This window comes from Salarias fasciatus, chromosome 19 (genome assembly GCF_902148845.1).
Source record: "Salarias fasciatus chromosome 19, fSalaFa1.1, whole genome shotgun sequence".
Lineage (NCBI taxonomy): Eukaryota > Metazoa > Chordata > Actinopteri > Blenniiformes > Blenniidae > Salarias > Salarias fasciatus.
In genome coordinates, this window is record NC_043763.1 from 20815645 (window position 1) to 20840412 (window position 24768).

The 24768-nt window shown below is 43.3% G+C and overlaps 1 protein-coding gene and 1 long non-coding RNA gene across 2 annotated transcripts in view; one reads left to right on the forward strand and one right to left on the reverse strand.

Annotated features, from left to right (window-relative positions):
• Positions 1 to 4152: 4152 nt before the first annotated feature.
• The window catches only part of eipr1 (EARP complex and GARP complex interacting protein 1), a 55782-nt gene continuing 35166 nt past the window's right edge, over positions 4153 to 24768 (reverse strand). The window contains exons 7-9 of the mRNA XM_030117650.1: positions 14505 to 14672; positions 8145 to 8312; positions 4153 to 4683 (exon numbers count right to left, since the gene is read on the reverse strand). Coding sequence (XP_029973510.1) covers positions 4509 to 4683; positions 8145 to 8312; positions 14505 to 14672 — 511 coding nt within the window. The 3' untranslated portion in view covers positions 4153 to 4508. The remainder of the gene's footprint in view (positions 4684 to 8144; positions 8313 to 14504; positions 14673 to 24768) is intronic.
• Positions 20146 to 23642, forward strand: LOC115407279 (uncharacterized). The gene is made up of 3 exons (XR_003933606.1): positions 20146 to 20157; positions 20464 to 20467; positions 23550 to 23642. It is a non-coding gene; the product is annotated as an uncharacterized LOC115407279 (long non-coding RNA).

A 24768-nucleotide genomic window follows, 5' to 3' on the forward strand; every position in this document is an offset into this window, starting at 1 on the left:
TTGCATTGCTGACATGAATAAATAATTAAATGAAATCAATTTTTTTTTTTTTTTTTATTTCATTTCCACAGAAGCTGAATCCAATTCCGCCTCCACCCTTTGAGGACGACACCCGGGTGACCCTCAGGTGCAATTACCTCCGTTCAAGACGTTACGCAAACACTTGTGTTTTTAAAAGTGTGTCGCGTTTCCTGCACCAGATATGATTTCCTGATGTGTGGGCAAAAAAGAAAAAAAAAAAGAAGACAGAAAGTAATATATGAAACAGCTGCCAGCACCGGTGGTATTTACAGAGAGACACAATGAACAGAATAAATAAATGTAGGCAGCAGTCGTGCCAACAGATCTCCGAAATGATACATTTCACACATCACGTCTCCATGGCATTTTTCTTTTCATTTCAGCCCAGGACATGAGATGCAAACGCCTCCATAATTTCCCCACATAGAGCACCGCGAGTATATTCCAGTAATTTCTCCCTCTGCCCACCAACATCTGATTTCCCAGCCACATAAATATTTCACTCCGTCTCCTCTCCGCTTGACGCGAGCGCCTTCGCCTTCGCCGAGGCCGCTGGCAGCCGCCGCCGCCGCCGCCGTCACGTCTCATTCCAGGTCGGCGAGGTCGTGACCCGGGGAAGCTCGGCACGCGCGCCGGCCCGGTCACGTGACGCCGCGGCGGAGCTCCTGTGACACAGCAGCAGTGCCGCCCGAGGCTCCGGGGTGCAGGGAGGCAGAGGAGGAGATGTCATACTCGCCACGGCTTGACAGCGAAGGAGGGAGGAAAACGCAGACGGTCGCTGGAGCTGCCGGGAAGTATGTGCTGTTAATGCTAATGCCGAAACACGAAGGAGACGTTCACACCACGGCGTCTTCGGAAGACCTGCTTTTGCGTTTCGGGAGTCCGTTCACACAACAGTGGTGCTCGGAGCCACTGAAAATGCAACTTTTTCAAAATGGTGGAACTTTGCGATAACACTCTGTCTCCATGGAAACGGTAGAATATCCTGTACTCCCATCGTCAATGTTTATGACATATTGTGTGTTTTCAATACAAAAACGTCCATGTTGAGCCCTCTAGTCAGCCAAAAATCATGTTTGAGGCTAATTGGAGACTCTAAATTGCTTGTAGTTCTAGAAGTGTCCTCATTTATCCAGTGATTGGCACATATTGACTCATTTTGGACATTTAAGGTCACTAATGTATGTTTTTGGACAAAATGACCCACAGAGGACATTGAACATGAGGTCAAATTACAGGCGCCATGCCAGCAGACTGGGTAATACTGACCAGTTAGAAAAAGGAATGTGTAGCAGTTTACAGCTGTTTTCGCTGTTTCGGACAGGTCAACTAAAGGAATGAAGAAAGCGCTTTTATAAGAAACACAAGCATTTATTTAAACTGTGAGATAATTTTTCATTCTTCGAATTATTATTCCAACAGCGAAACACAGTCTATTGATTAATTCATGACATTAATATGGCATTAATGTGTCTACACTCTCTGAAGGTCTTTTTTTTTTTTTTATTCTTTAGGTATCTGTGTTTTTAGTAGCATGCATTCATTCACGTGAGACTGCATGTGTGCGTTTATTTATATCCCTCTGCTGCGACATCTTTGGGGATTAAACTGTGGAATGTGAATACTGCGTATGTAAAGTTGAATGAGATCTGTGTGTTTGTTTAAGCAGTAATGCAGTGAGATCCTGGAGGGATCATTCAAAGCATGTAAATAACACACAGGATGAAACAAACAAATGATTTGATTCTATATTTGTGGATGCTGATGCCATTTGATCCTTGACGATCTATAATATTCTTGGTAAACATGATGAAATCACGAAATATCAAACCAACGCCTGTTTGTTGATGTGACTTCGTTGTGCCTGTGCACAAAGAAAGTTCTCGAATCTCGAGGGTTGGCTTCACCCGCAGGTCGACATCATGAGAAATACTGGAGGTTGTGTACCGGGACTCTCACACCGTCAGCAATAACGCACCCAAACCTCCACACATTGACTATCAATGCATCACAGCTAATGTTATTTGTCCTGGTCGGACCCTTCAAGCATACTAAAGAGGCGCCTTCATTCATTCACATGCAAATGCGGAGCCGTTATTAGCAGGTGGATTGACTGATTGGTCACAGAGCTGCGTTCCTCTCAGCCGCTGGATGTTCTCTGGAAGACGGGGAGATATATGCTCCCTGCGCCATCAAACGCTCGGCAGTAACGTGGTTTTCTCCGCCGTGCGCTTTATCGCACACGACCCCGGCGCGCGTCCCTATCGCACGTCTTCATAGACGGGTAGACGGAGGCAGAGATATGACAATGAGTGCCACACGCCTGTGACGAGCATTACAAGTTTCCAGATGGGGAAGATTCGGCGATTACCTTTCCAGCGTTCGCTATCCCCCCTGTATCTCCACCCTGATCCCTCCTCTCAATAATTGACTGCGGGGTAACAAGGGCTGTGTGTGTGTGTGTGTGTGTGTGTGTGTGTGTGCGTGTCTGTGTGTGTGTCTGCATGTGTGTGTGAGCAGCTTCTCTGATTAGACACAGGAATTTATTCTGTATTCAGCCGCAGCGCTGCCTGCCCCGACTGGCATAGCTAATGAAGTGCCGGCGCCCCTCCCTCGCCACTGACTGCAAGTGTGTGTGTGTGTGTGTGTGTGTATCGCTGTGTGTGTGTGTGTGTGTGTGTGTGTGTGTGTGTGTCAGCATGCGAACGTGTGATCCATAGAGTCAAGCTGCAATTAAAAGGCCTGTCAATGGTGTCTGCCATAACGGAGGCTCGGACTGTCATTATCGACCGGCCTGAGCACACACTGTACCGATTCAGAGGAGGGAGGACGGCAGGAGACGCCGGATGAGCGAAAAGAAATGAGCTGCTGAACGAGATCCACTGCAGGAAGCCTTTTTTTTTTATTATTACATCATATGGTTAGTAGAAATCCCAGATCCTAATGAACTAAGTCACCAAAGCAGTAGATACAGAAAAAGTAAACGTGGCGGAGCGTCGTGGACGTGTTGGTCGGTGGGTAAACCGGAGTGTGTTGAAGGAGCCAATAAACCGAGCGAATACGCAGAAGGAGATCATCAATCAAGCAAAGTGTTCCAGTGAAGGTTACGATTCAGGTCATAATCTGAACCGCCCCTGGATGACCATAATTACTTTGGAAAAGACATAAAAGAGGCGTTCATTGTCTGGTCGCACTTTTTAACGTGGTCTTTGCTCGATTGGTCACGTTTGGTCGGATTAAACTGAAGCCTGGTGAGATCGCAAGTGTGGAGTTGTGAATGCTGTCAGCTGACCAGTGTAAATTTCTGTCAATTCCTGTCTGATTGAAACACACCCAAAGACCTTAAGATGAAGCTTTCAGTTAAGTGTGGAGAAGTTTAAATTTCTGCTGGTTGTAAATTACAAAATTGTTTCTAAATCTAAAAGCCGGCTTCATTCATTTCATCTTATAATGAGTCCTTCTTCCTTGTTGGTGACAGAACCTGCAGGGTATTTATTTAAACGGCAATAAACTTTCTGGTTCCCAAACAGTCGTCGACTTCATTTGATGTTCGATTGAAGTCTGGAAAGAAACAGCTGCCAACATGAAGGTTCGTGTCTTCACAGCAGAATGTAACAGATGTGCACAGTGGAGGAATTCCAGCTGATTTGGCTCCTTCATACATTTAATAAGCCGTAGGTGAGTTTTTCATCCAGAATGCATTGTGTTGCTTTTCATCCACTACACAGATTTTTCGATATGAATATAATATTCTAACCATGATACTCAAAACTTTTGAAAAATGTCACTTTTAAATAAAATGATGGTTTCCAGAAGATGCCGCCAGTTAAATAATCATGCTTTTGTTGCATTGTGACTTTGAGGACGCTAATCAGGTTTCATTATTTTGATCTTCAGTGTCCCTGACTTTATCTTCATGTGTCGTGAAACCTGAATCCTCCCACTCTCTGTACCTATGGAGACGACTGAACGTCACTTCAAGATTTTACATTACGGTAATTAAAAAACAACCAAAAGAAAAAAAACTTACATTTTTCATCTTATTGATCTTGAAGATTGTTTTCTCAGCATCTGAAGTTGAACTTCAGTTCTCCCAGTAGGAAAAGGAACATCAGAAAACGCACAGTGGTATCTGCGCCACACTGATTATTAGTTTGGCAAAAAACAGAATCATTTCAACGCTGACAACCACTAATTAAACATGAGTGAGAAGAATTCACTTGGAGATTTGAAAAACTCAACAAATAAAATTCTATGTGGAATGTTACTTTAATTCTTTTTCTGGGTTTGTTTGTTTTTTTACAGTGGGATATGAACAGATTTTTTCAAGTTACAGAGTCGTGTGGAGTGCATCAGCACCCACACGCACACACACACACACACACACACACACACACACACACACACACACACACACACACACACACACACACACACACACACGGCTGACACTCTGAGATCACCTGACCCTCCGCCACCCCCCCCCCTCAGAGCAGAATCCGGTACTTGAGGGCTCGGGGGACTCTGTTGATGACGAGACGTCCGTCGTAGCTGAGCGAGGCGAAGAGCCAGGGGTCGGCCGACGACCACTCGGCGGCGTACACGCTGTCCTCGTGCTCCTCGTAGGTGGACACCACGCTGTCTTTGAGGGGCTCCTTAGTCCTGGACACACAGATTACGCAAGAATACGGTAACATGCCCAAAAAAAAAATAAAATAAAAAAAAAATATATATATATATATATATGCTTCAGTAAATAGGAAAAAAGAACAATAAATCTTTTCAAAAAGGGGCACAGATCTACATTTGTCAATCCAAGTGAAAATCCTATTTTCCCTCCTGTTCTACACAAACACTCTCCTTTGTGCCGAGGCATTCCTCCCTCTGCTACAACAATGTGACAATGAATAAAATTTCAGAGTTATGATGGAGCATTATTGCCATCCCGAATTTCTCCCAAACCTGCCGCTGTAAGTAGTCTTCTGGGGAACTCTGACATACACATTTGGATTTATTTTACACATTAACTGTTTCGCACTGACAGGAGCTTCTCCCGCTGGGCTGCGGCCGGAAATAAAATCAGCGTTAAGCATAAAGCTCGCGCAGATTCATCGGGGAAGAAAAGGACCAGGAGGAGGCGAGCGGCGCGGCTCTTGACTGATGCTGACAAACGCGGCGCTCGGCCTCGGTTTTTGGGGATCAACTCATTGAGCAGTTTAACTTAAAGGGGACCATCGTACATCAAACACCAGGGGAAACTCTTTCAACAGCCTCGAGGTGAAAGCGGAGAAAAGTGCAGCAGAGTGATTTGACCCAGAAAGTTCGAATAAAGGTTTGAATTTGCTCTTTTACATTCATCAACAGCTGCAACAGAATGGGATATTTAATTTATCAAGGACTGCTCCTTTTTATCCCCTTTATCTAATAAGAATTTGGTAAATCACACATGCTGAGTGAGTCGATGTTAATTCATTTCTTCTGCGAGGAAATCCCTAAAATATGGACAGCTGTCACACGGATACTGCGACACTTTGAAGTATTACAAACTGGAAAATTCAGCAATTTCTTCCATAACTTTGTGGTTGCGGTTCTGTGTATGCACCCGGTTGTTGTGCACGTTTTTCTCATGCCTGGCTGTAGTGATTATAACTGTGGACTGTTCATATGAAAAACTTTATATTTAAGCATTTGAAGTCTGAAAAACTTTTCACTCATTCATTTAAAAAGAGCAAAGGCTGCAATGTCATGATTTGAGATTTTAGATAATGGTTTTCACCCTTTAAGGACAATTCGTCAGTGAACTTCCAAACACTGTTGAAGTCTTACAGGAAGTTAGAAGAATTCCTCCGTGGAAACACACAAAGCTGGACGAGTCAGCAGCGCATCACAAAGACAGAAAGACGAAAAATCAATCCTCCACATGGTGCAAGGCAGGTTGCGCCATGGACGGGTCACTAATCCATCACAAGGTCACCAAGTAACACGAAATGTGTTTCTGGACTGTAGCAAATCAGAGAACCAGAGAACATTCATGCCTATGTGGAGCAAAATAAAATCACTGTTTTGTGATAGAAAATAATAATTATCACTTTGAAACAAGACAAAACCAAACTGCTGCTGCCTTTTCTTGGCTTGCAAGAATTAAACATCACCCTAAAAGTTTCTATGAAGTGCTGAATTTCAAAAGCAAACCTGTAAAACCTGTCATTTAAACAGGCAGTGTGGAGTGGACACGCACTGTACATACGAGAGGGGTCAATGACTGCAGTGGAAGGGTTAAAAGTGAAGCTGAGTGCTGGTGATTAGGTAGAAGAGTTGATAATTGTGGATGAGAGTCAGCCATCGAGCGTAAGAGCTGGTAGTTACGGATGAGAGGGGGGAACGGGACCATAATGGATGGAGGACAGTGGCGGGTTTGGAAAGCGCTGAATGGTAACCATTACAAATGATCCCCCTGTGATTTTAAAATCAACTCTCGACGTGATGGAGAGAAAACTCCTGAAGTGTTTTGACAGTAACATATTTTTAATGTTTTACTCCTCCACTTTTATCATCCGGAGTGTCAAAGAACGCGGAAATGAAGGTTCAGGCAGTCAGCTTTAATCTTGGGAGAACTATTATCAAATAAACAGTTCGGGATACACGGCGTGCTTTTGTACGCTCGTCGGCACGGCGCAGTTTGTTTCATTAGGCTCCTTACGGCAGCCAAGGAAATGTACAAGACGAGCATAATGCTTAAAAAAATCTCATCAAATGTGATGTGATGAAAGCTCGGCTGCCTGTGATTTCACATCTGAGTTATAATATGGCATCAAGACTGGAGAGGGAGCATCAGTGTCCCCATACTTGTCAACACGATCAAGGTCAGAGATATGAGATGTTCAGAGCAGGAAACTGTCATCTGCAAAGGGAAAAGAGATGGGTATTCAACAGAATGAATTCCTGTTGATAATGAAACAACAAAAAAAGGGGTCGAGGAGGGTGGCTGGCGAAGACGGCGTTAGAAACTGCAGTAATTTCTTAGTGACACTGATGGCGGTTCTTCTGGTGTCTTCACGCATATGTGGGGTTTGAGTGAACCTCTGGCAGCGAAGCACCACAAAACATGGTGGTTATGACTGAGCACTGCAAGGTCGAATGAAATGACTCTGGATTAGAAGAATAATTCCCAATCCTCTTTCTGAGAAAACTCTTAGATTGCTTTGAAAAAAAGACTAAGGGGCCCCTCTCTAATACCTGAGATGCCAGTTATTGATTAATGCACCAACTTTAACCAGCATGCAAAACCTTCTCATGAACAAAATGTGCAGTTTTATTTGCTTTCGATCAAGAAATGGAATGGGATGTGTGTCCAAACCGTTAAGACATTGAATGGGACCGGTCCCAGATCGATGTCGCTCTTTCTGCCTCCATGGAATCTTGGCTCCTTTATTCATGCTGTATGGGTTTTTTTAGTGGTTTGTACCATTTCAGGTCTGCGGTACAGCTCCTAAATTCTCATCTTTCGATCACGGAGAACGCATGAAAAACCTGGATGACAGGTCTAAACTGCAGCCATGAGGATTGTAGTCCAGCCATGGAAGCCTCCATGTGATCTCTAAAGAAGTCTTCGGCTGAGGAGCTTCCTGGACGTCTCATACATGGAAAGAAACGCAAAAAACAAAACTGTAAAGGTTTGACTTTCAGTCAATTTGTGATTGTTGTAATAAGAATTAAATGATAAAAGAAGATGCTTTAGTTTGTACGTCAGGCCACTAGTTGGTGACACAAACACGCACACACAAAGACAATGGTAGGAGTTGAAGTTTCAAGCTCAAATGAACTCTTTCTTCTCTCTGGAATCCACCGTTGTTGTTGTCACCTGTGCAAAAACAGTACTGCCTGCAACTGTAGCGGATGTGCAATTTTTCACAGTGTTTCACAAAAAGCTGCACTCTGGAAAACATTTCCAAAAAGCGACGCCAGAACACAGATAAAGGTTCTCTGTTTTCACCTGAAATCATCCTGAAAGGTAGTGAAGAATGTGTGACCTCTGAACATGAAATCAGCTCAAAATGTGACCAATAACACGAAACGAGGGGCAGTTCCTCTATTAAAAGCATCTGAACTGCGGCTGCTCTTACTTGTCGTCCTGGTGGTTGTCCTCGCCCTCGCTGAGCTCGTCGTCGTCCACCAAGTGCCCGAACGGCTCCGAGGAGATGGACACCATGTTGGAGAGGATGAGGCGGCTGTCGCTGCTCGCCGTCAACACCAGCTGGTCGTGGCTGTGGTTGTAACGGACGCTCCACACCCTGCAAGCGAGACGCACAACCACAGTCATCCATTCATTCAAGAATCGGTGATCCACAACATGTTTTTTTTTTTTTAAACAAATTGGGACCGAAGCATCAGTCGACCAGTCCGGTCCGACTGCTGGAGGAGTGGAGAGATGAACCATCCTTCCACTAATCCATCACATCCCCCCTGACCCTCCCAGAAGATAAGTACAATTTTTTGAAAATGATTTACTGAACACAAAAATCAATACATGTCATTTTTTTCCCCCGATGGTAAATCTGTGTGAGGCTTTGGCATCAGAGGATATTATTACTTCTTGTTGCAGAAGTAACTTCTTGAAGGCATTTTCATCAACAAACTCCATAATGTGTCTCACGCAAATGAATAAAATGTTCACTTTTAGTATGTATTTTCACTAATTGGATAGCTAAAGCCATTTAGTCAGTTTGAAAATATGTAGAGGATTCCTTCGACTCCATCCATGATCGAAACACTTATTTCTCCATAAAATACTTTTCAATTGTTGATGACAAATTTCGACACATATGGCATCTAGAATTTACAAGAAAGGTGACGGTAATGAACATGGGATCACAAATCAACTGAATACAATCAACTATGAAATCAGCACTGTCGCAATAATTCATACGCAAATTCAAGATTTTAGAAAAGAAAGACCAAAACACATGAAAGTCTTGTACATTCAAAACATTTTCAAGGTTTCCTTCCACGAATGAGAAGAAAACATCTTGTATGTTGGCCGGTCTCAAATGATGAGAGAAATTTTTTTTTTTTTTTTAATTATATTTTTGTGGAAAATTCTGAAAAAAAAAGTTGGTTTTGAAGGTTTTTTTTTCTTCAAACTCCTGCAGACGTCCCAGAAGGTTCTAATATTCCATCAAACAGCTGTAAAATAGAAGAGGCACAATAGTTCTGACTTTGATTCTGTGGAGACCAGGTATAAATCAATTAAGGACGTCAAAGCTTTTTATTAGTTAATCTCACATTTTTTGTGAATCAACCCCAACAGTCACACCTTCCATTGATATTTAAAACACTGTCCTTTGGAACTTGTTGTATAACACAATTCATCAAGGGTCTGTTCATCTTTTGTGAAATTGATTCTGCGCATTTGGATGAATTTGAAGTCACATCTTAAACCACTCTGGAGGTGTCACAGAGCCAAAACACTGAAAATTGTGTCAATATTAAAATGTCAATGGCATTCAATATATACCTGCTCTTCAGAAGGCCTGAGGAAGGTTTTTAGCTTTTGGCATGAAGACACTGCGGACTCCAATAACTAAATAATGAGAGCCTAAATGTCACGATAGTCCCGACATGTCAGAGAAAGCTGCGTATCTCTGTGCTGTGCATGTTCCCTTTGTATGTACGAGCAGACCACACATGCTGTGACGCTCACAGGCGAGCACAGAGAGTGTATCCGTCTCTCTTTCACACACTCGTGCCCACACAAATCATGCAGATAAAATGCAGCGCGCTCACAGAGGGATTCACAGCAAAATATGCCTATCTGGGTGGGTATTCAGATGCCAGGAATGGGGATTTGGTACCTTGCAGCCTAATGTTTGAGCTTAGTTCACATGGGTTGATGATGATTATCATAAACTGCATGATGTCGGCTTTATTTGCTGCTCATTTTCACTTGTTCCTCACCTTTCCTCCCTTTACTCTCTCTCCAATTTTAGCTCTTCTTTCTCTTTTTGATTATCAACCCCGTCTCTGTCTTTCTCCTTTTTGATCCTCGTCCTCTTTGTGCGCCTGTGTCTCTCGCTCTGTCTCTCTCTATCTCTCTCTTGCTCGCTCGTTCTCTCTCTTTGCGCGCCCGGGGCACGGCTCAGAGTGCGGTCCCAGTTCCCTCACAGGGAGGGATTGAGGGATAACCAAGGCTGTTGACAGAAAATCAGCCTCGGCCACGCCGTTCCCCTCGCTCCCCTAATCCGCTTCCCTGCTAAAAAATAGTCCCTAATACCCCCAGCAGCCCCGAGGCCATATCCTGGCTGCGCTCCGAAAAATGAGCATGCACAACAACTACACAGAGAGAGAGAGAGAGAGAGAGAGAGAGAGAGAGAGAGAGAGAGAGAGAGAGGGAGGGAGGGAGGGAGAGAGAGAGGGAAACACCCACACATGCATACATCGCACTAAAGATAAGTACACATACAGGACAAACACACACACACACACAAATATGCATATGCATGTAGTCACACAGATAAAAAGAGAGCCCTTGCAAAAACACAGATTAGATTGCACACACATTCCTGCATGTGCACACACACACACACACACACACGACACATCACGCACGCACGCACGCACGCACGCACGCACGCACGCACGCACGCACGCACGCACGCACACACACACACACACACACACACACACACACACACACACACACACACACACTATCTAATATCGGAAGAGATCCCATCTGCAGTTATCTCCAGTTATGGATATTTGTGCCAAGTCTATCTTTCTTTTACAGATAATGTCTGCTGTCTGTGTGTGTGTGTGTGTGTGTGTGTGTGTGTGTGTGTGTGTTGTGCACAGACTCATACCTGTGTGCCTGCTTGTGTATCTGCCCTTATCAGGGAAGGATTGGTGTGCTGCTGCAGTAGCCCAGTTTGGCTCCTAGACTCGCTGATCATATATTCAGCTCACACACACACACACACACACACACACACACACACACACACACACACACACACACACACACACACACACACACACACACACACACACACACACACACACAAACACAAACACACACACACATCTGCAGCACACTGTGTTCGGCTCTCAGCGGTGCCTGGAGCTCCGCAGAAGACGACCCGGAGCAGGACCCGGGCGGCGTTGGACCCGCCGCGGTTCGGTCTTTAATGACAGAGCGAGCGGCTGCCTGTTTAATTAGTAATGGGTGTATAACCAGCTTTATGACACCATGCAGTAGTTGAGGCTTTTCATTAGCTGGAAAGTCATTAATAAAACCTGAAACCAATCAACAGTGCAGCTGAGGAGTTATCGCGTTTGCCAGTAGTGTTTGTTGGTTTCCTGATGCCAGGTGAAAGGAGCGCTTATTGTACGTTACGCAAATATAATTATGCTAGAAATAATTTACATAAAATGATACATGACTCTTCTAGCTGAATTGGTGGATTCAGACCGGTACAACGAGAGATCCGGGATGATGAGACACAACCTCGGAGAAAAACCTTGACAGATGATGAATCAGACACAATTTTAAAATCCAGATCCATCAACATCTCTCCCTTTACAGTTTGTGTAACAACTTCTGTTTATTTTGAATCAATATGAAAACATCTTTAAAAAAAAATGCCTTGATTTGATGCTACTGTGGGCTTCAAACGGACACAAATGAAAGTTATTGTTTTTTAGACAAATCAGTTGACTAAATGAAGAAGAAAGTCCATTTTAAACTGTAAATTAAAGAACATATCTCTGCCTCAGTCTGACACTGTGCGATGGAACAATGCTCGATACAACCTCCTTCTGTAAACTGTGTACATTTTTCTTTTCTTTTCTTGAATATCAGCGCTTCAGCACATCCAGTTTGAAATATAAATGTACAGGACGCCACAGAGAAGGGAGTAAAAGTTCATGATGTCAGGATGTCTTTCCTCAGAGCCCAGCAGCTCCTATAGTTACACTGCAGAGAAATAACCTCTGTGGCTCACTGTATATTCAGAGCCTCGGTGTTTTTTTAAAGGCTGACGGTTTCAAAGGAAAATTGCAGACATAACTTTGTCATAATTGACCCTATGCAATTTTCTAGCGAGTTCTTTTAAGTGTTTTCCAGCTGCAATCATTTCGAATGTTTGTGCTTTACTTTATTGATTGCTGTCTACTGGCTGGCTTGAAAGCAAAGCACTGGCATTTCCTGAAGGCCACTGCATATCTACTTGTTACACATGGCAGGACTTGAAACGTGATCGGTGGGGTCAGAGAGGGACTGAGAGGGCCTAAAGCCCTGAACTCCATGACTGTTAATACCATTTGTCTTCACTGGAAATGCAAATAACTAAAACCATATGGATTATGGAATTTGCCGTATAGATCAGGAGTGACAAATATATTTTAATTCAGGAGCTACACATGCAGTTCAGGTTCACTATGAGTGGGCTGGACTGGTAAATAGTGCTAAAATAACTTTCAGATTTAAATTTTGAAGTTTTCCTTTGGTGTGGTGGAGAGAATGTGTGATGAAAATGTCAATTTTCACAAAAACCAAACTGTATTAACTTTGTTTAAGGCTTTTATTCTATTTGTTCTACTTGTTATACAGTTCATAATTCCTTTGTTTTGTTTTTCAAAATATTAATCGCTTAATATTCTCAATTTCCTTAGTGTAAAATATTTCTTTTCTTTCTTTGTAATTTTCTTAATCCCCTTGTCTAAATGGTGCTATAGAAATAAACTTATCTTGCCTGAAATGACTGCAATCTCGACATAAAGCCAATTTTAATTAAACCTTCTGGTGCAAAATAATTCTGCATATTTTTACAAACTGACCTGACAGCCTGTCATTCAGGCCGGTGCTTTGCTCGTAATGATCTCAGTGTTGTGTTGTGTTCTCCACTCTTTGGAAATTTGTTAAAGAAAAAAAAATTCTGCTGTTTTCTTCAAAATTTTTACAAGTTGCACGGTGGTTTGGCGGATCAATCTGGAAACTCTAGAGGGGCAACACTGACCCACAGGCCTTATATTGGACACCCCTGCTGCAGACCCTGCGGTGGAGCTTCTTGCTTTTCCACCTCTTGCAGGCATTGGTTTGTTTCAGCAATAAGATAAAATCTCAAGCATATTAGGAAGAAACAGATCAGAAAACCAGGTTTTGAGGTGAAGCTTTTGCAGCTTTCTACAAAACAATTATTTGAAGAATACATCTGGTGGCACACAGTTCAAAAAGAAAGACGGTGTGTGTTCTGTGATCATTTGGTCTTGCTTAATTAACACTCATAAGTTTTTAGACCTTTTCTTTGAAAGACAATATTACTCCATTATTTTCCGTTTGCCTTCCTCGTCTCTCGACGAAGTCCTTAATTTGTGTTGCTGTTCAGAAACAACTTTTCAAGGAACAAGTACAGTTAAGTGTTTTGCTCAGAGTCATGACCTCGAAAATCAGGAAACGTGCAACCTACTGAAGACGAAACCGAAGCTCTGAACCCTCGACCGAGATGAGACAAAAACAAAAAAACTAAAAAGGTTTGAAAGAAAAAGAATTTTCAAAATGTCCTGCAATGATTTCTGACTAAAACCTCAAAGAATTAAGTAATTGTAAAAAGTATTCCTGCAATTGGAAGAAGACGAACAATTCAGCAGCAGCTGAAATCTCTTAACGGTGACGAGAGACATTTAAAGGATGACATTTTGGGAAAGGGTCTGCGACCAAATACCAGAGAAGGGGAAAAATCATTTTCATGTGCATTTCGTATTTATCTGAATTTTAGGCACTTTGAGAAATACCCCGACGACACAATGTTGGATTCATCAGACCGCGCAACATCCCTGGCTGCACTTCAAGGCTTTTGGAGTGGAGCTGGCAAAGTTTTCCAGTGCGTTCTAACATTTTCTTTCTTTAGATGCTCAGGCTTGTTCCAGTGATTCAAACACAGGAGTGGCAGGTTAACCGTCCCAAACTGGATGCCTGAGGAGTGTGTGTGTATTTTGTGGGATTTAGTTCATTTGCACTTGTTTCAATTGTTTACTTAAATTCATAGGTGCAGGATTTTTTTAAATTTTTTTCTTCAGGGAATCAACCTCACGAGGATTTGAGCATCGCCTCACGGTAACGCCCTGGTTCAAAACACAGGGGAATAACAGTGGAGACAAATGCTGAGCGTCACCGCCGCTATTGGCTGTCACAAAGCCAAGTGGCATCTCATTTGGGAAACCCCGCACTGATCAAAGAGTAACGGCCCACAGAGCGTCACTTTCATCTGCTTCATTAAACCATGAGCTCAGAGGGGCTGCATGCCCCCCCCCCAGTACGAAAGGGCTAGAGAGGCTCCGACTCCGTGTGAGACTCGGCGACTCGACTCTTCGGCACAGCGGACGCTCGCTATCACAGCGCCTCAGGACTGCTTGCTCAAGGACCGTGGCCCTTTCTTCACGACCCAGTCCATATCTCTCAATGCATAAACCTCCGCCGCTCCACCCACCAGTGTGAGTGCTCCTCCAGCGTCTTCACGGGCTCCTGGACGTTGCGGACGTCCCAGAACTTGACCTTGCAGTCGTCTCCGCAGCTGGCCAGGTAGTACTGGCGGTTGGGATTGAAGTCCAGGTCACGCACCAGCTGGCCATGGGCGTTCTCAATACAGTAGATCTGGCTGGAGAGGGGGACGAGAGGAGGCGATTAGAAAGGAGGGAGAAGGCATGGAGGGAAACAGATAAGGGGAGAAGCAGAGAGAGAGCAGAATTAGGATGGAGGGATAAGAAGGAGAGAGAGCAGCGAGCGAGAAAAGAGTGAGAGAGAGAGAGAGCGAGAGCAGGGATATGACAGAACAACAAAAGATCGGCGACAGAGGGAGAGACAGAAAATGATTCACAGGGTCCACATAAGCGAGAACATTCCCAGGCTAAATCAAAGCCTTCTCTGTGTCTGTGTCTGTCAGCGAAGGCCAGGCTCAATAAAGGAGCCGACACCGGCGGTGGTAAATTATAAAGCCAAGCCTCATAACGGCACAGCCTTGAGTTCCAGCTAGAGTGGAGCGAGCAGAATGACATGACAGACGAGAGAGAGAGAGAGAGAGAGAGAGAGAGAGAGAGAGAGAGAGAGAGAGAGAGAGAGAGAGAGAGAGAGAGAGAGAGAGAGAGACGCTCTGTGTATTGTGTCTCTTTCCATATCTGCGGCCACCTCCACCTTCTATTATCCCCTTTACGTTCTCCGTTCGCAACTTCGCTGCCTAAATACGGATCTAAAAAAAATCTTTCGTTTGACAACTTCCCTGACCGTACCGCCACGCCTATTCTGGACATATAGTCCCCAACAGCTGAATTCGGGATTAACAACCAACAAAATTAACATCTCTCTTGCCGTGAGCCGTGATTAACTGTAGTTTCTTTTGCGAGCGAGCTCAGAATACTGTGTTAAAGTGACTAAAAGCTGAGCTAATAATTATATTTTACAGTGGATCATCTCCTCGCAGTGATTTCACCTCCTTTGTCTTGTTTGCTTTTGTTGTGCACAAACTCCGCACTTATCAAGCTCATTTTCAGTCGCAGCGGGTGACTGTTTTCAGCAAAAAGCCTCTGATAAGCCTCAGTGTGCGTTTCATACGCATCAGCAGAATGACAGACACACAAAGCCCAGGAAAATCTGATTGGAACTTTAAGACAAACATGTTTATTGTCAGCAACCTGGAAAACCAAAAATAAAAAAAATTACTTGATATAGGTTGAAAAATAGAGACGGCGATTCACTTTAGGGGCTTTATCTATTTTTATTATCAGTATTAGTGATAGCAATAGAAACCAGCGCGGCCAGATTCCGGTGGCCGTCTGTAAACAGATCTCTTTACCTGGAAGAGTTTGGTTTTCTGGAGTGTTTCTGAACTCATGCGATGCCTTCCGCCTTCAATCACGTCTGCTTTTAATTAAATCGCACAACCTTAATCCAACATTGTTTTTTATCCTTGTCCTTCAACAGCAGAGATCACTATGGATGGCTGTAATTGCTATACCAACATCCATAAACGTGAGCTTTTTTAAACAATTTTCTATTATTTGCAAATTCTGTTCCATATAAAAGTCAAAGATGAAAAAAAATCTTTTTAGCTATAGGTCCTGATTCTCGTGTTGAATCAAATTTTAAACTGTTACAGTTTGGTAGTTGAGTAACCTCTGAATTTTAAGTGACAGACCTGATATACAACAATGAAAATGCAGATAAAAGTTCAGAAACAAAGCGCTGAGCTTAGAGAATCAGTAAAATGCTTGAGTGAAGGACACTCCAGTATTCAACAAACTGTAACCGGATGGTTTTGATTCTCGAGGAATTTCCCGAAGATAAACTCTGAAAGTACATTTCACTTCCACTTGACTGTGTTTGGATGGAAAGCGTCTTGGAGAGAGCCCACTGGAAGTTCATGCGTAGCTGTTATAGAATCAACAATTATTGTTATTGATTGCTGTTGGCTTTCCTGAGTTTCACTGTGGAAAGAAGCAGTTTGCACATGATTTACACGACAAGTTTGTAAAGACAATTCGGCCAAATGGAACTGGATCTAAAATGTAACTGGCGATGAAAAATCGAAACAAAGTTTATTTGGAGCCGCGGAAAAACAATTTTGCTGTTCCAATATGAATGGAAAACGAGTTCCGCGGTTGAATTACAGTGTATAACACAATTTCTAATCAGTAAGCCTTCAGTATATTACTGTATTAAACGATCTGTACATGCTGGTGATGCACATTTTAAAATCAGGATTTAAACAAAGAAAATGGTGAAAGTGTAATATTCTTTTAGCTGGAAATCATTACGCAGAGTGTGTCCAGGGATCAGACACAGGCGTAGGCAGACACGGGTCTTTGGTCCATGTTGGGTTTATTGTGACATGCAACCACAATTCAAATGGAAGACCTGACGGAGACAAATGAAAGTGACATTTATATAATGGAGTACAGGCTGGTGAATTTTACCTTCTGTTTTGTTTGTTTTGCACCCGAGTTGAAGGTTATTGCTGGAGCAGCTGATAATAGCACTGACCACAGGGTGGTTTTGACGATTTGCAAGTGAAAAGAACACCACAAAAAAAAAACCTGAACAGCCACTAAAACTGTATTATATCAGTTTGTAACCTTTTTAAGTGCTACTTCAGAGGATTCTGCCAAAAAAAAATAAAATACAGTGGACACATTTCACTCTAAAATATCTACTTCGGCTGCACTGCAGTGAGGGTGGCTTCTTTAATTTCCCCTCAAATATGGATTCATTAAAAAAACAAAACACCTTCTTTCAATTCTATCTTACAACCTTTTTCTTAAAGCTTCTGTCTATCTCAAGCATCACTGTCTCTGTTGAAACTGAACATTCCACCTAGGGTTCGATCTTGCAGGGGCCGGGGTTGTTTTTGTGTTCCTTTGCTTGGATTCATCATGGAGTGATGTGACGGACTGCTGGGCCGTGATCCCATGGAGCTGGGCGTGTTAGTGGAGTTAGTGAACACAGCAAATGCAAAATAAAGTCCACAGAGAAAAGTTGTGGTATTTCAGCTGAAGAACTGCTAGCAGAGCTGACAGGCAACTCCAAGACCGTTAAAACACAACTAAGGAGCTATTGTTTACATGACAATGTCTTCAAGTGAAATCACCAAACTTTCAGTACTCAGATCCACTGAAAATGCAACTTTTTTAAAATGGTTTCCAAGGTGGAACTTTTCGGAAAATGCTCTGTCTCAATCTTAACGGAAAAAAAATATGCAATAAAAAAAAAAAAAAAACGTTGCTCCACGACTGTAGTAAATAGTTCTTCTGAATTTGCACAAGTAGATGGGCAATAGCAGTGTTTTTACAGTCACCATAATAGCAATCTAACTTTTTCATCTGTCCACACGAATGTCCACTCGCCTTTGTTAGCATGTTGTTTTCTGCGATCATGCGTCTGTGGTTTCATTACAGAAACAATCTTCGAGTAAACGGAGCGTTAAACAAACAAAGACTTTGCAAATTAATCTATTAGCATAAACTTCTCCTCAGTATTTTCCACAGCCTTGAACCCAAGCCGGAAATTCCATATTCATGAGGCACTAAACCGATGGTGTGTGTTATTTTGCACGTTTGTCGTCAATGCATGGTGTCAGTGAATCAGCCTTCGTGTGCGTCACATGACAAACTACGCATGTGAGCGCACATCATGGATACAGCATACATGTGAGAAAAACCATAAGGGCCACCTTAGGACTGTTCAGATGCTCCACGTCTTTGTGAAAACGCTGTGTATGTTCCATTCACCGGTTCTGTTCCTAATCTTGCCTGCTGATAGTTATTTCAAACCAGCAGAAGAAAGCAGCAGATAACTGAGGGTCGGAGAATAGCAACCCCTTTGAATAAACTGGTAATTAACTGGATCTAAAGCTCTGCCATCACCGCAAATGCAGCACGACACTGTGAAAAATCACTACTTATTTTTTTTTTTTCCTGTGCCATTTCCTCTGCAGGCTAGCCCACCAAACAGACTCCGTTTTCCATGGGCTTTGTTCAACAGAGTGGAAAGCCTCAGTGTTATGGCCCAGCTGGATGCCAGCAGCAGCTAGCCGGCTAGCTAGTCACCCTGCTGATCGTGCTAGGCAATTAACATGCTAATTAAAAATCTCATTAAAATAAGGGAGGTATAAGAGAATGACCTGGGGCAGACCGCTGGGCTTCAATTAGGTCAAGACGACGCAGGGACTGTGTGTGACTGTGTGTGTGCGCGCGTGCATGTGTGTCCCCATGCTGTCACTGCTACTGGACCACTGCGCCGCTGTTTGCATATGGAGTTTTGACATAAAATGTTGTATAAAAAGAGATCGGTTCCACAGAAAAACACACATTTCCGCAGTATGTATTCGGTACAAATGAACACATAGAAATTCATATTTTTTGCACTGATTAGCCTGTGTCTGCATGTCAATTAAAAAAAAAAGAAGAAAAAAAAGCATGGTCATAAAAGATGTGGAGGATGCTACACAAATTATATCCCGGCTTGAAGTGCTGGAAAATATCATCAATGAAGACAAGTCAGCAAACCTCACAGATTTAGAACTTCTCCAAAAAATGGCTTGGATGCTCTTTAAATCTGTCTTTTGAAAATGCACAATGCCTGAGCAAGCTGATTCATCAGACTGAAAAAATAAAGCATATCTCAAGAGTCCAAGCAAGGTGCAGACAAACTCCTGTTAATTGTGGGCTTATATTTGAGAAGTCTTTGGTGAGTCTTTAGTTTTATTTTCAAAAGAAAGTAACACATTTTTGCTGGACAATGTTGTCTTTATCAGGGTTGAAGTTTGAAACAGTTTATGTGTAAATAAACATTTGTTGCAATAACTTCACTGTACTGGAACTAAGCTTAGCGTGTTTCACCCACTCGTCTACTCAAGATCTACGAGGCTGACGTCTGCATTTCAACATTTCAAGAGTCATCTTATGACTTTCTTTGACACCATTTTCTTGCCATGAGTGCACTATGAGATCATCATCATACAAATTCTCATTAATTAATTGTATTGTGTTCAAAGATGAGGCCATTGTTTCCTTGATTAGGTTTTGTTTTTTAATTCTCACGTCTGGGTATGGCGGTCCAGTGCGGACATTGTCAGACCATAAGAGGGAAGGCTGTGGCTCCACTTCAAGTCCTCTTCCAGTCGCAAGGCTGATGGTTCGATCCCACATGTCGCCACATCCATGTGTCAACGTGTCCTTGGGCACTGAATGTTCGTGCCTTTGTCTGGGTATCGAAGTGTCTTTCGGCAAGGCACTGATCCTCCAGTTGCCCCCAGTGCGGTTGTTTGCAGATCAACGTTCACAATTGATGAATGAGTGTGTGAATGGTGACGGGGTGGATGGGACGAACCACACACAGCCTACAGACTGCTCAGCTTGACTGAGCCCTGGTTATTTTCACTTGTGAAAGTAACAAAGACAACTAGTTTGTCTGAAACAGCCGCTTCAACAAGCTGCATCATCGTTTGAGTCGACGTGCAACTTTTTGGCAAACTTCAAATTTCAGTCAAAACAGCAATTTCACACAGTATGTAATTTTGAAGCGGGGCGCACATGATTTATTTACAGCGCTGCCTCCCCTCTCTTCCTGAGTGTGACTCTGAGGTAAAAGGCGTGACCCCGGGGCTGCGGGGTAGCTGGTGTTCAACCCGGCCCGCTGCGGAATGGGACGCACCCGCCGCGTGAAAAAGGGAAATGGAGCAGGAAATTGGGTTAGTTTCGCTCTCTCCCTCTCTGGTGTCTCTGAGCAATACCCGCCTTCCCCCCAACCAACACACACACCCAAGCATCACACACACACACACACCGAGAGGCACGCAAGGCGACGCTCCCTCGGCCCAGCCTAATAGAGGAGAGACCTGGGACTTCATGCATGTGTGCGAGCGTGTTGGTGCCCGTGTGAGTGCTGCGGAGGATTAGAGTTGTGGTCGGCACTAAGCCACCAAACACACTCAATCTAAAGTCATCCAGCCAGCTCAGGCTGAGAGTGTGAGCGTCTGTGATGGGGGGTTGATGAGGGGACAGGGGACCTATTACACACACTGTTAGGCACAAGCAGATAAAAACATAAAACTGGGAAAACACACTCCTTCAAATGCTATTTCTGTGTGTAAATACAGAAGAAGATAAAAGTGTGTGAGAGGGAGGCTGCGAAGGTAGACGAGCGAGCACACAACCGGCCATCTCACAAATACACACACACACACACACACACACACACACACACACACACACACACACACACACACACACACACACACACACACACACACACACACACACACAGTTTCTCTCAACACATACACCTTCCTGGCTCAGTCTGGGTGATAAATCTCTCTGCTGAGGGGATCGACTGGAACACAGACGCTCACAGTCACACACACACACACACACACACACACACACACACACACAGACACACACACACACACACACACACACACACACACACTTCTCTGTTTCTATGACAACTGCTGTGGGAGGGGAGGGGGAGAAAAGAAAAATCGAAAGAGGAGAGCAATCATTTCATCGCTGATCAAAATTAAAGCCTGGCTTTGAGATGAGGCAGGCACAGAAAGAAAGATGGGGAGCAAGAAAGGCAGGCAGGTAGAGGGGAGGAGGGGAGGGAGGGAGGGAGGGAGGGAGAGGGGGGGGGGGGGGTGGCGGAGTCTGCCCGTGCATAAAAGTGAGGGATCATTACATCAAGCAGCCTAAATGATTGGGGAGATCATTGTGGTTAGCATGAAGTGCTCGTAAAAGTCGAGGAGAGAAAAAGGAAAGCCACAGCCGACGACGCGTAAACTTACCTCTACACTTCAATTTGGAAGCTGCCTCTATTCGTCTGAGTGTGTCTAATTACAGCAAGAAACGGTGATTGTCCAACAATAGCTTCACAACTGTAACTAAGCTTCGTGAACCACTTTAAGATTTGGACATCCTCGCATGTTGAATACAGATAGAAGATACAAAGTTTTAACATGGGGTAAAATAAATAAATAAAATAAATAAAAGGGACAGTAAGAGCCACTATGTTTCTATTGTGTGTTGGGTTGAGGTCAAAGTTCATTTGTGTTAAAGGTGCAGAAAGTAAAATTTAAGTAATGTTCTTTAGGAGCATTAAGTTAAAATAGTTTAAATCTCCAGCTGCTGGTGTGTTTACTATTCAATCTATCAAGTGTTGCTGACCTGACTAAATACTGGATTTACACGTCGTGATAGTCTGGAGAGTTTGCTAAACTCAGCTCGTATCTACAGTAAAACACACAGATACTAATGGAGTTGTATCCAGACTGTTAAAATCTTCAAACACGTTCCCACACAGGAGTTTAAAACGTGACAATGTTCTAATGAATGAATCAAACTGTGCTAAGATGACTGGTTAAAAATAAAAACCTGATTAGGTCCATACGTTACTTCCAATGCCGACTAATGGCACGTCAACAATTTGGAGGCTACGCAGTGAAACAAAACCACTAATGGAGGATTATTTCGAAACAAATATCAATGAAGAGGTACTGCTGAATCATCATTTTACATTATTTTCAAGACATACGAGTACAGTATATAAATTTTAATGATTCAATGTAAATAAACATCACAGTAAAATCTAACACCTAAATGATAAATATTAGTGATTGTGTGTGTCTCACTGGAGGCCAGTCAACTTACTACCTTCACATAAAATCTGCTGAACCAGCATTTACAAACTCTGATAGCTGAATTGACGGGCCTATATGTGCAGTTTTCAAATGTGAAATTCACCGTAAGCCAACAGATGTCTCTTAGTTTTCATTTTTGGAGCAGGTGTATTCAAAGGGTGGGCGGTGGAGCTCATCCTCACCATATTGTGCCCCAAATCAGATAATCGTATGCCGCACATGCTTAAGTAGTTATCAAAAACTTGTAAAAATAATGCTGAGAAAAGACGTCTGCCTGACTCCCATACGCTTTTCACCACTACTTGTGTTTATACTCTTTGCATTCAAGGATTTCAATGACATATTTTCAAACTTTACTGAACATTAATGAGTCTACATTACAACTGTCGATAGTGTGAACTCTGAAAAATCAAACCAGACAACCACAGATCTTCTGCTATGCTTCATCTCAACTCCTGAGTGAGATCGCCATCGCACCTTTGTGAGCATTACAGTATGGTATCTGCTTCCTGTCGGGTAGGGGGGAGACGGACGCGAGGGGGACAACCCGGAGCGCACCAAAAGGTCACAGTTGATCGATTTGACAGTAGCAGGGTTCAAAAGGTCACCATCAAATCAACAGTGGCATATGGGACACCTTTATTTCAAACTCGCTGACATCTTTTGCATAATGGCCCGTATCTGAATGTGAAATACGATACTCTTAATAGGCAACACTTTCCGCATAATAGTGCTATATTTGAATTTGTGAATAAAATCTGACGGAAATAGGCTTTTGAAAAATGGTTTACCTTGGGTACCCTATCATTATGGCACACTGAAGCACTGCCAAATCCCTTGAATAGGTGGAATGAAAAGGCAGCTTTTTTCTGGTCAGGTGGGTGTGCAGAGTGATGGGGGGGCGCTGTGCTGTCTGTCTGGCTGAGGAGTTTTGATGATGTCTCGTTCTTGTCTCTCTACCAACAGACAGCTGGCTTTTAACCTGGGTTGTGAAGGAGCAAATAGCACCGCTATCAATCATTTTGCCTTTTTTTTTTTTTTTTTTTTTTTTTTTTTTTTACGGTGGCTCTTTCCATAGCTGCTCAACGTGCCTGCTCTCCAGCTCACGCTCGCACATGCGTGCACAGATACACACCACAGGGGAGGTGTAGAGAATCCATGCTTCACTGCAACGCGGCGCTGCTTTTCAGTATGCACCCTGCAGTGCATGGTATGGCTGCAGGCCTGACAGCTATTACACAGCTCAGTGTGTGTGTGTGTGTGTGTGTGCGTGCGTGTGTGTGTGTGTCTTGCCCCTCACTGTGGACTGTGGGCTCAAGAGGGAATTCAAGGGAGATGCAGAGTAAGTACATCTCCAGTGACAGGCATCTCTCGCTGTCTTCGTGTGTGTGTGTGTGTGTGTGTGTGTGTGTGTGTGTGTGTGTGTGTGTGTGTGTGTGTGTGTGTAGGGGGGAGAGAGAGAGAGAGAGATGCCCAGTGGCTAGTACTACATGCCTGTTAGCAAGCCTAATATTATTCAAAGGCTCAAAGCACCCCAGTGTGTCAGTTATGGCCCACAGTTGGTTCTTCGCAAACAAACAAAACATGTTATTTTTTTTTTAATCTTTTCACTATAAAAGGGATTTTTGTTAAAATACAGACACGCAAATTAACAGTGCGTGTGACAGACGTCAATATTGAACTGAGATCCACTTCCTTTGTGAAGGGAAGGAAACAACTCAAAGATCCTCTCTCATGGTAACAGCCGCCACAGAGCAAACACAGAGAGACAGAGCACCGCCCACACTTCCAGTCACAACACGGGCCAATTTCAGGTCACCGGCTAACCTCACATGCATGTTTTTGGACTGTGGAAGGAAACTGGTGGAAACCCCTCAGAGACCTTTGTTAAATAAATGTCCCACATTAAAGGTCAGAGCCGAGAGAAGTATTTTGTGGACACAGACAGAGAAAAGTTCTGGTAGAAAAGAAAAAAAAAAAAAAAGTAAGTTGGCAACCTCTGCTCTTGTACATCCTTACATTCTTCAAACTCTTCCAGATTCTATAGCACCATAGTGACAGGGACTGCAACTGGAGCGCAAACATCCATCCAGGGACAGAAGGCTTGCAGTGGAAATATCTCTGCTCCTCGCAACTTCGTCCAGCTCACCTTAGGAGACCCTGAGCTACTCTCGGTCCAACTGAGAGACACAAGCCGGGGCTTGGTACACCCCCAAGAAGAGGTGATAAGGTCAGTAGAGTGGGTTCTTACAGTCTCTCCCCAGACGGTAAACCTTTGAGATGGTTGGGCTTCTCACTTTTTAACTAAGACTCAGGACCCTTCATGTTGCTAAGACCATTTCCAGCAATGACATTGGACTTCTCTGAAACCAATGCCATTCTCACCATTCCTTTTTTCATCATTAAAGATGGAGACCTCAAGATATCAAGAATTCTTCCACCTGGAAAAAGCAAATTTTAGGTAACAAAACGTAATGAAAGTTTTCTGTTTTCACTTGAAAGCCTTGTCGTGTAAACAGAGCGTTATAGTCAACAAAGTGCTTCAAACATTATCTGAATGCATCCT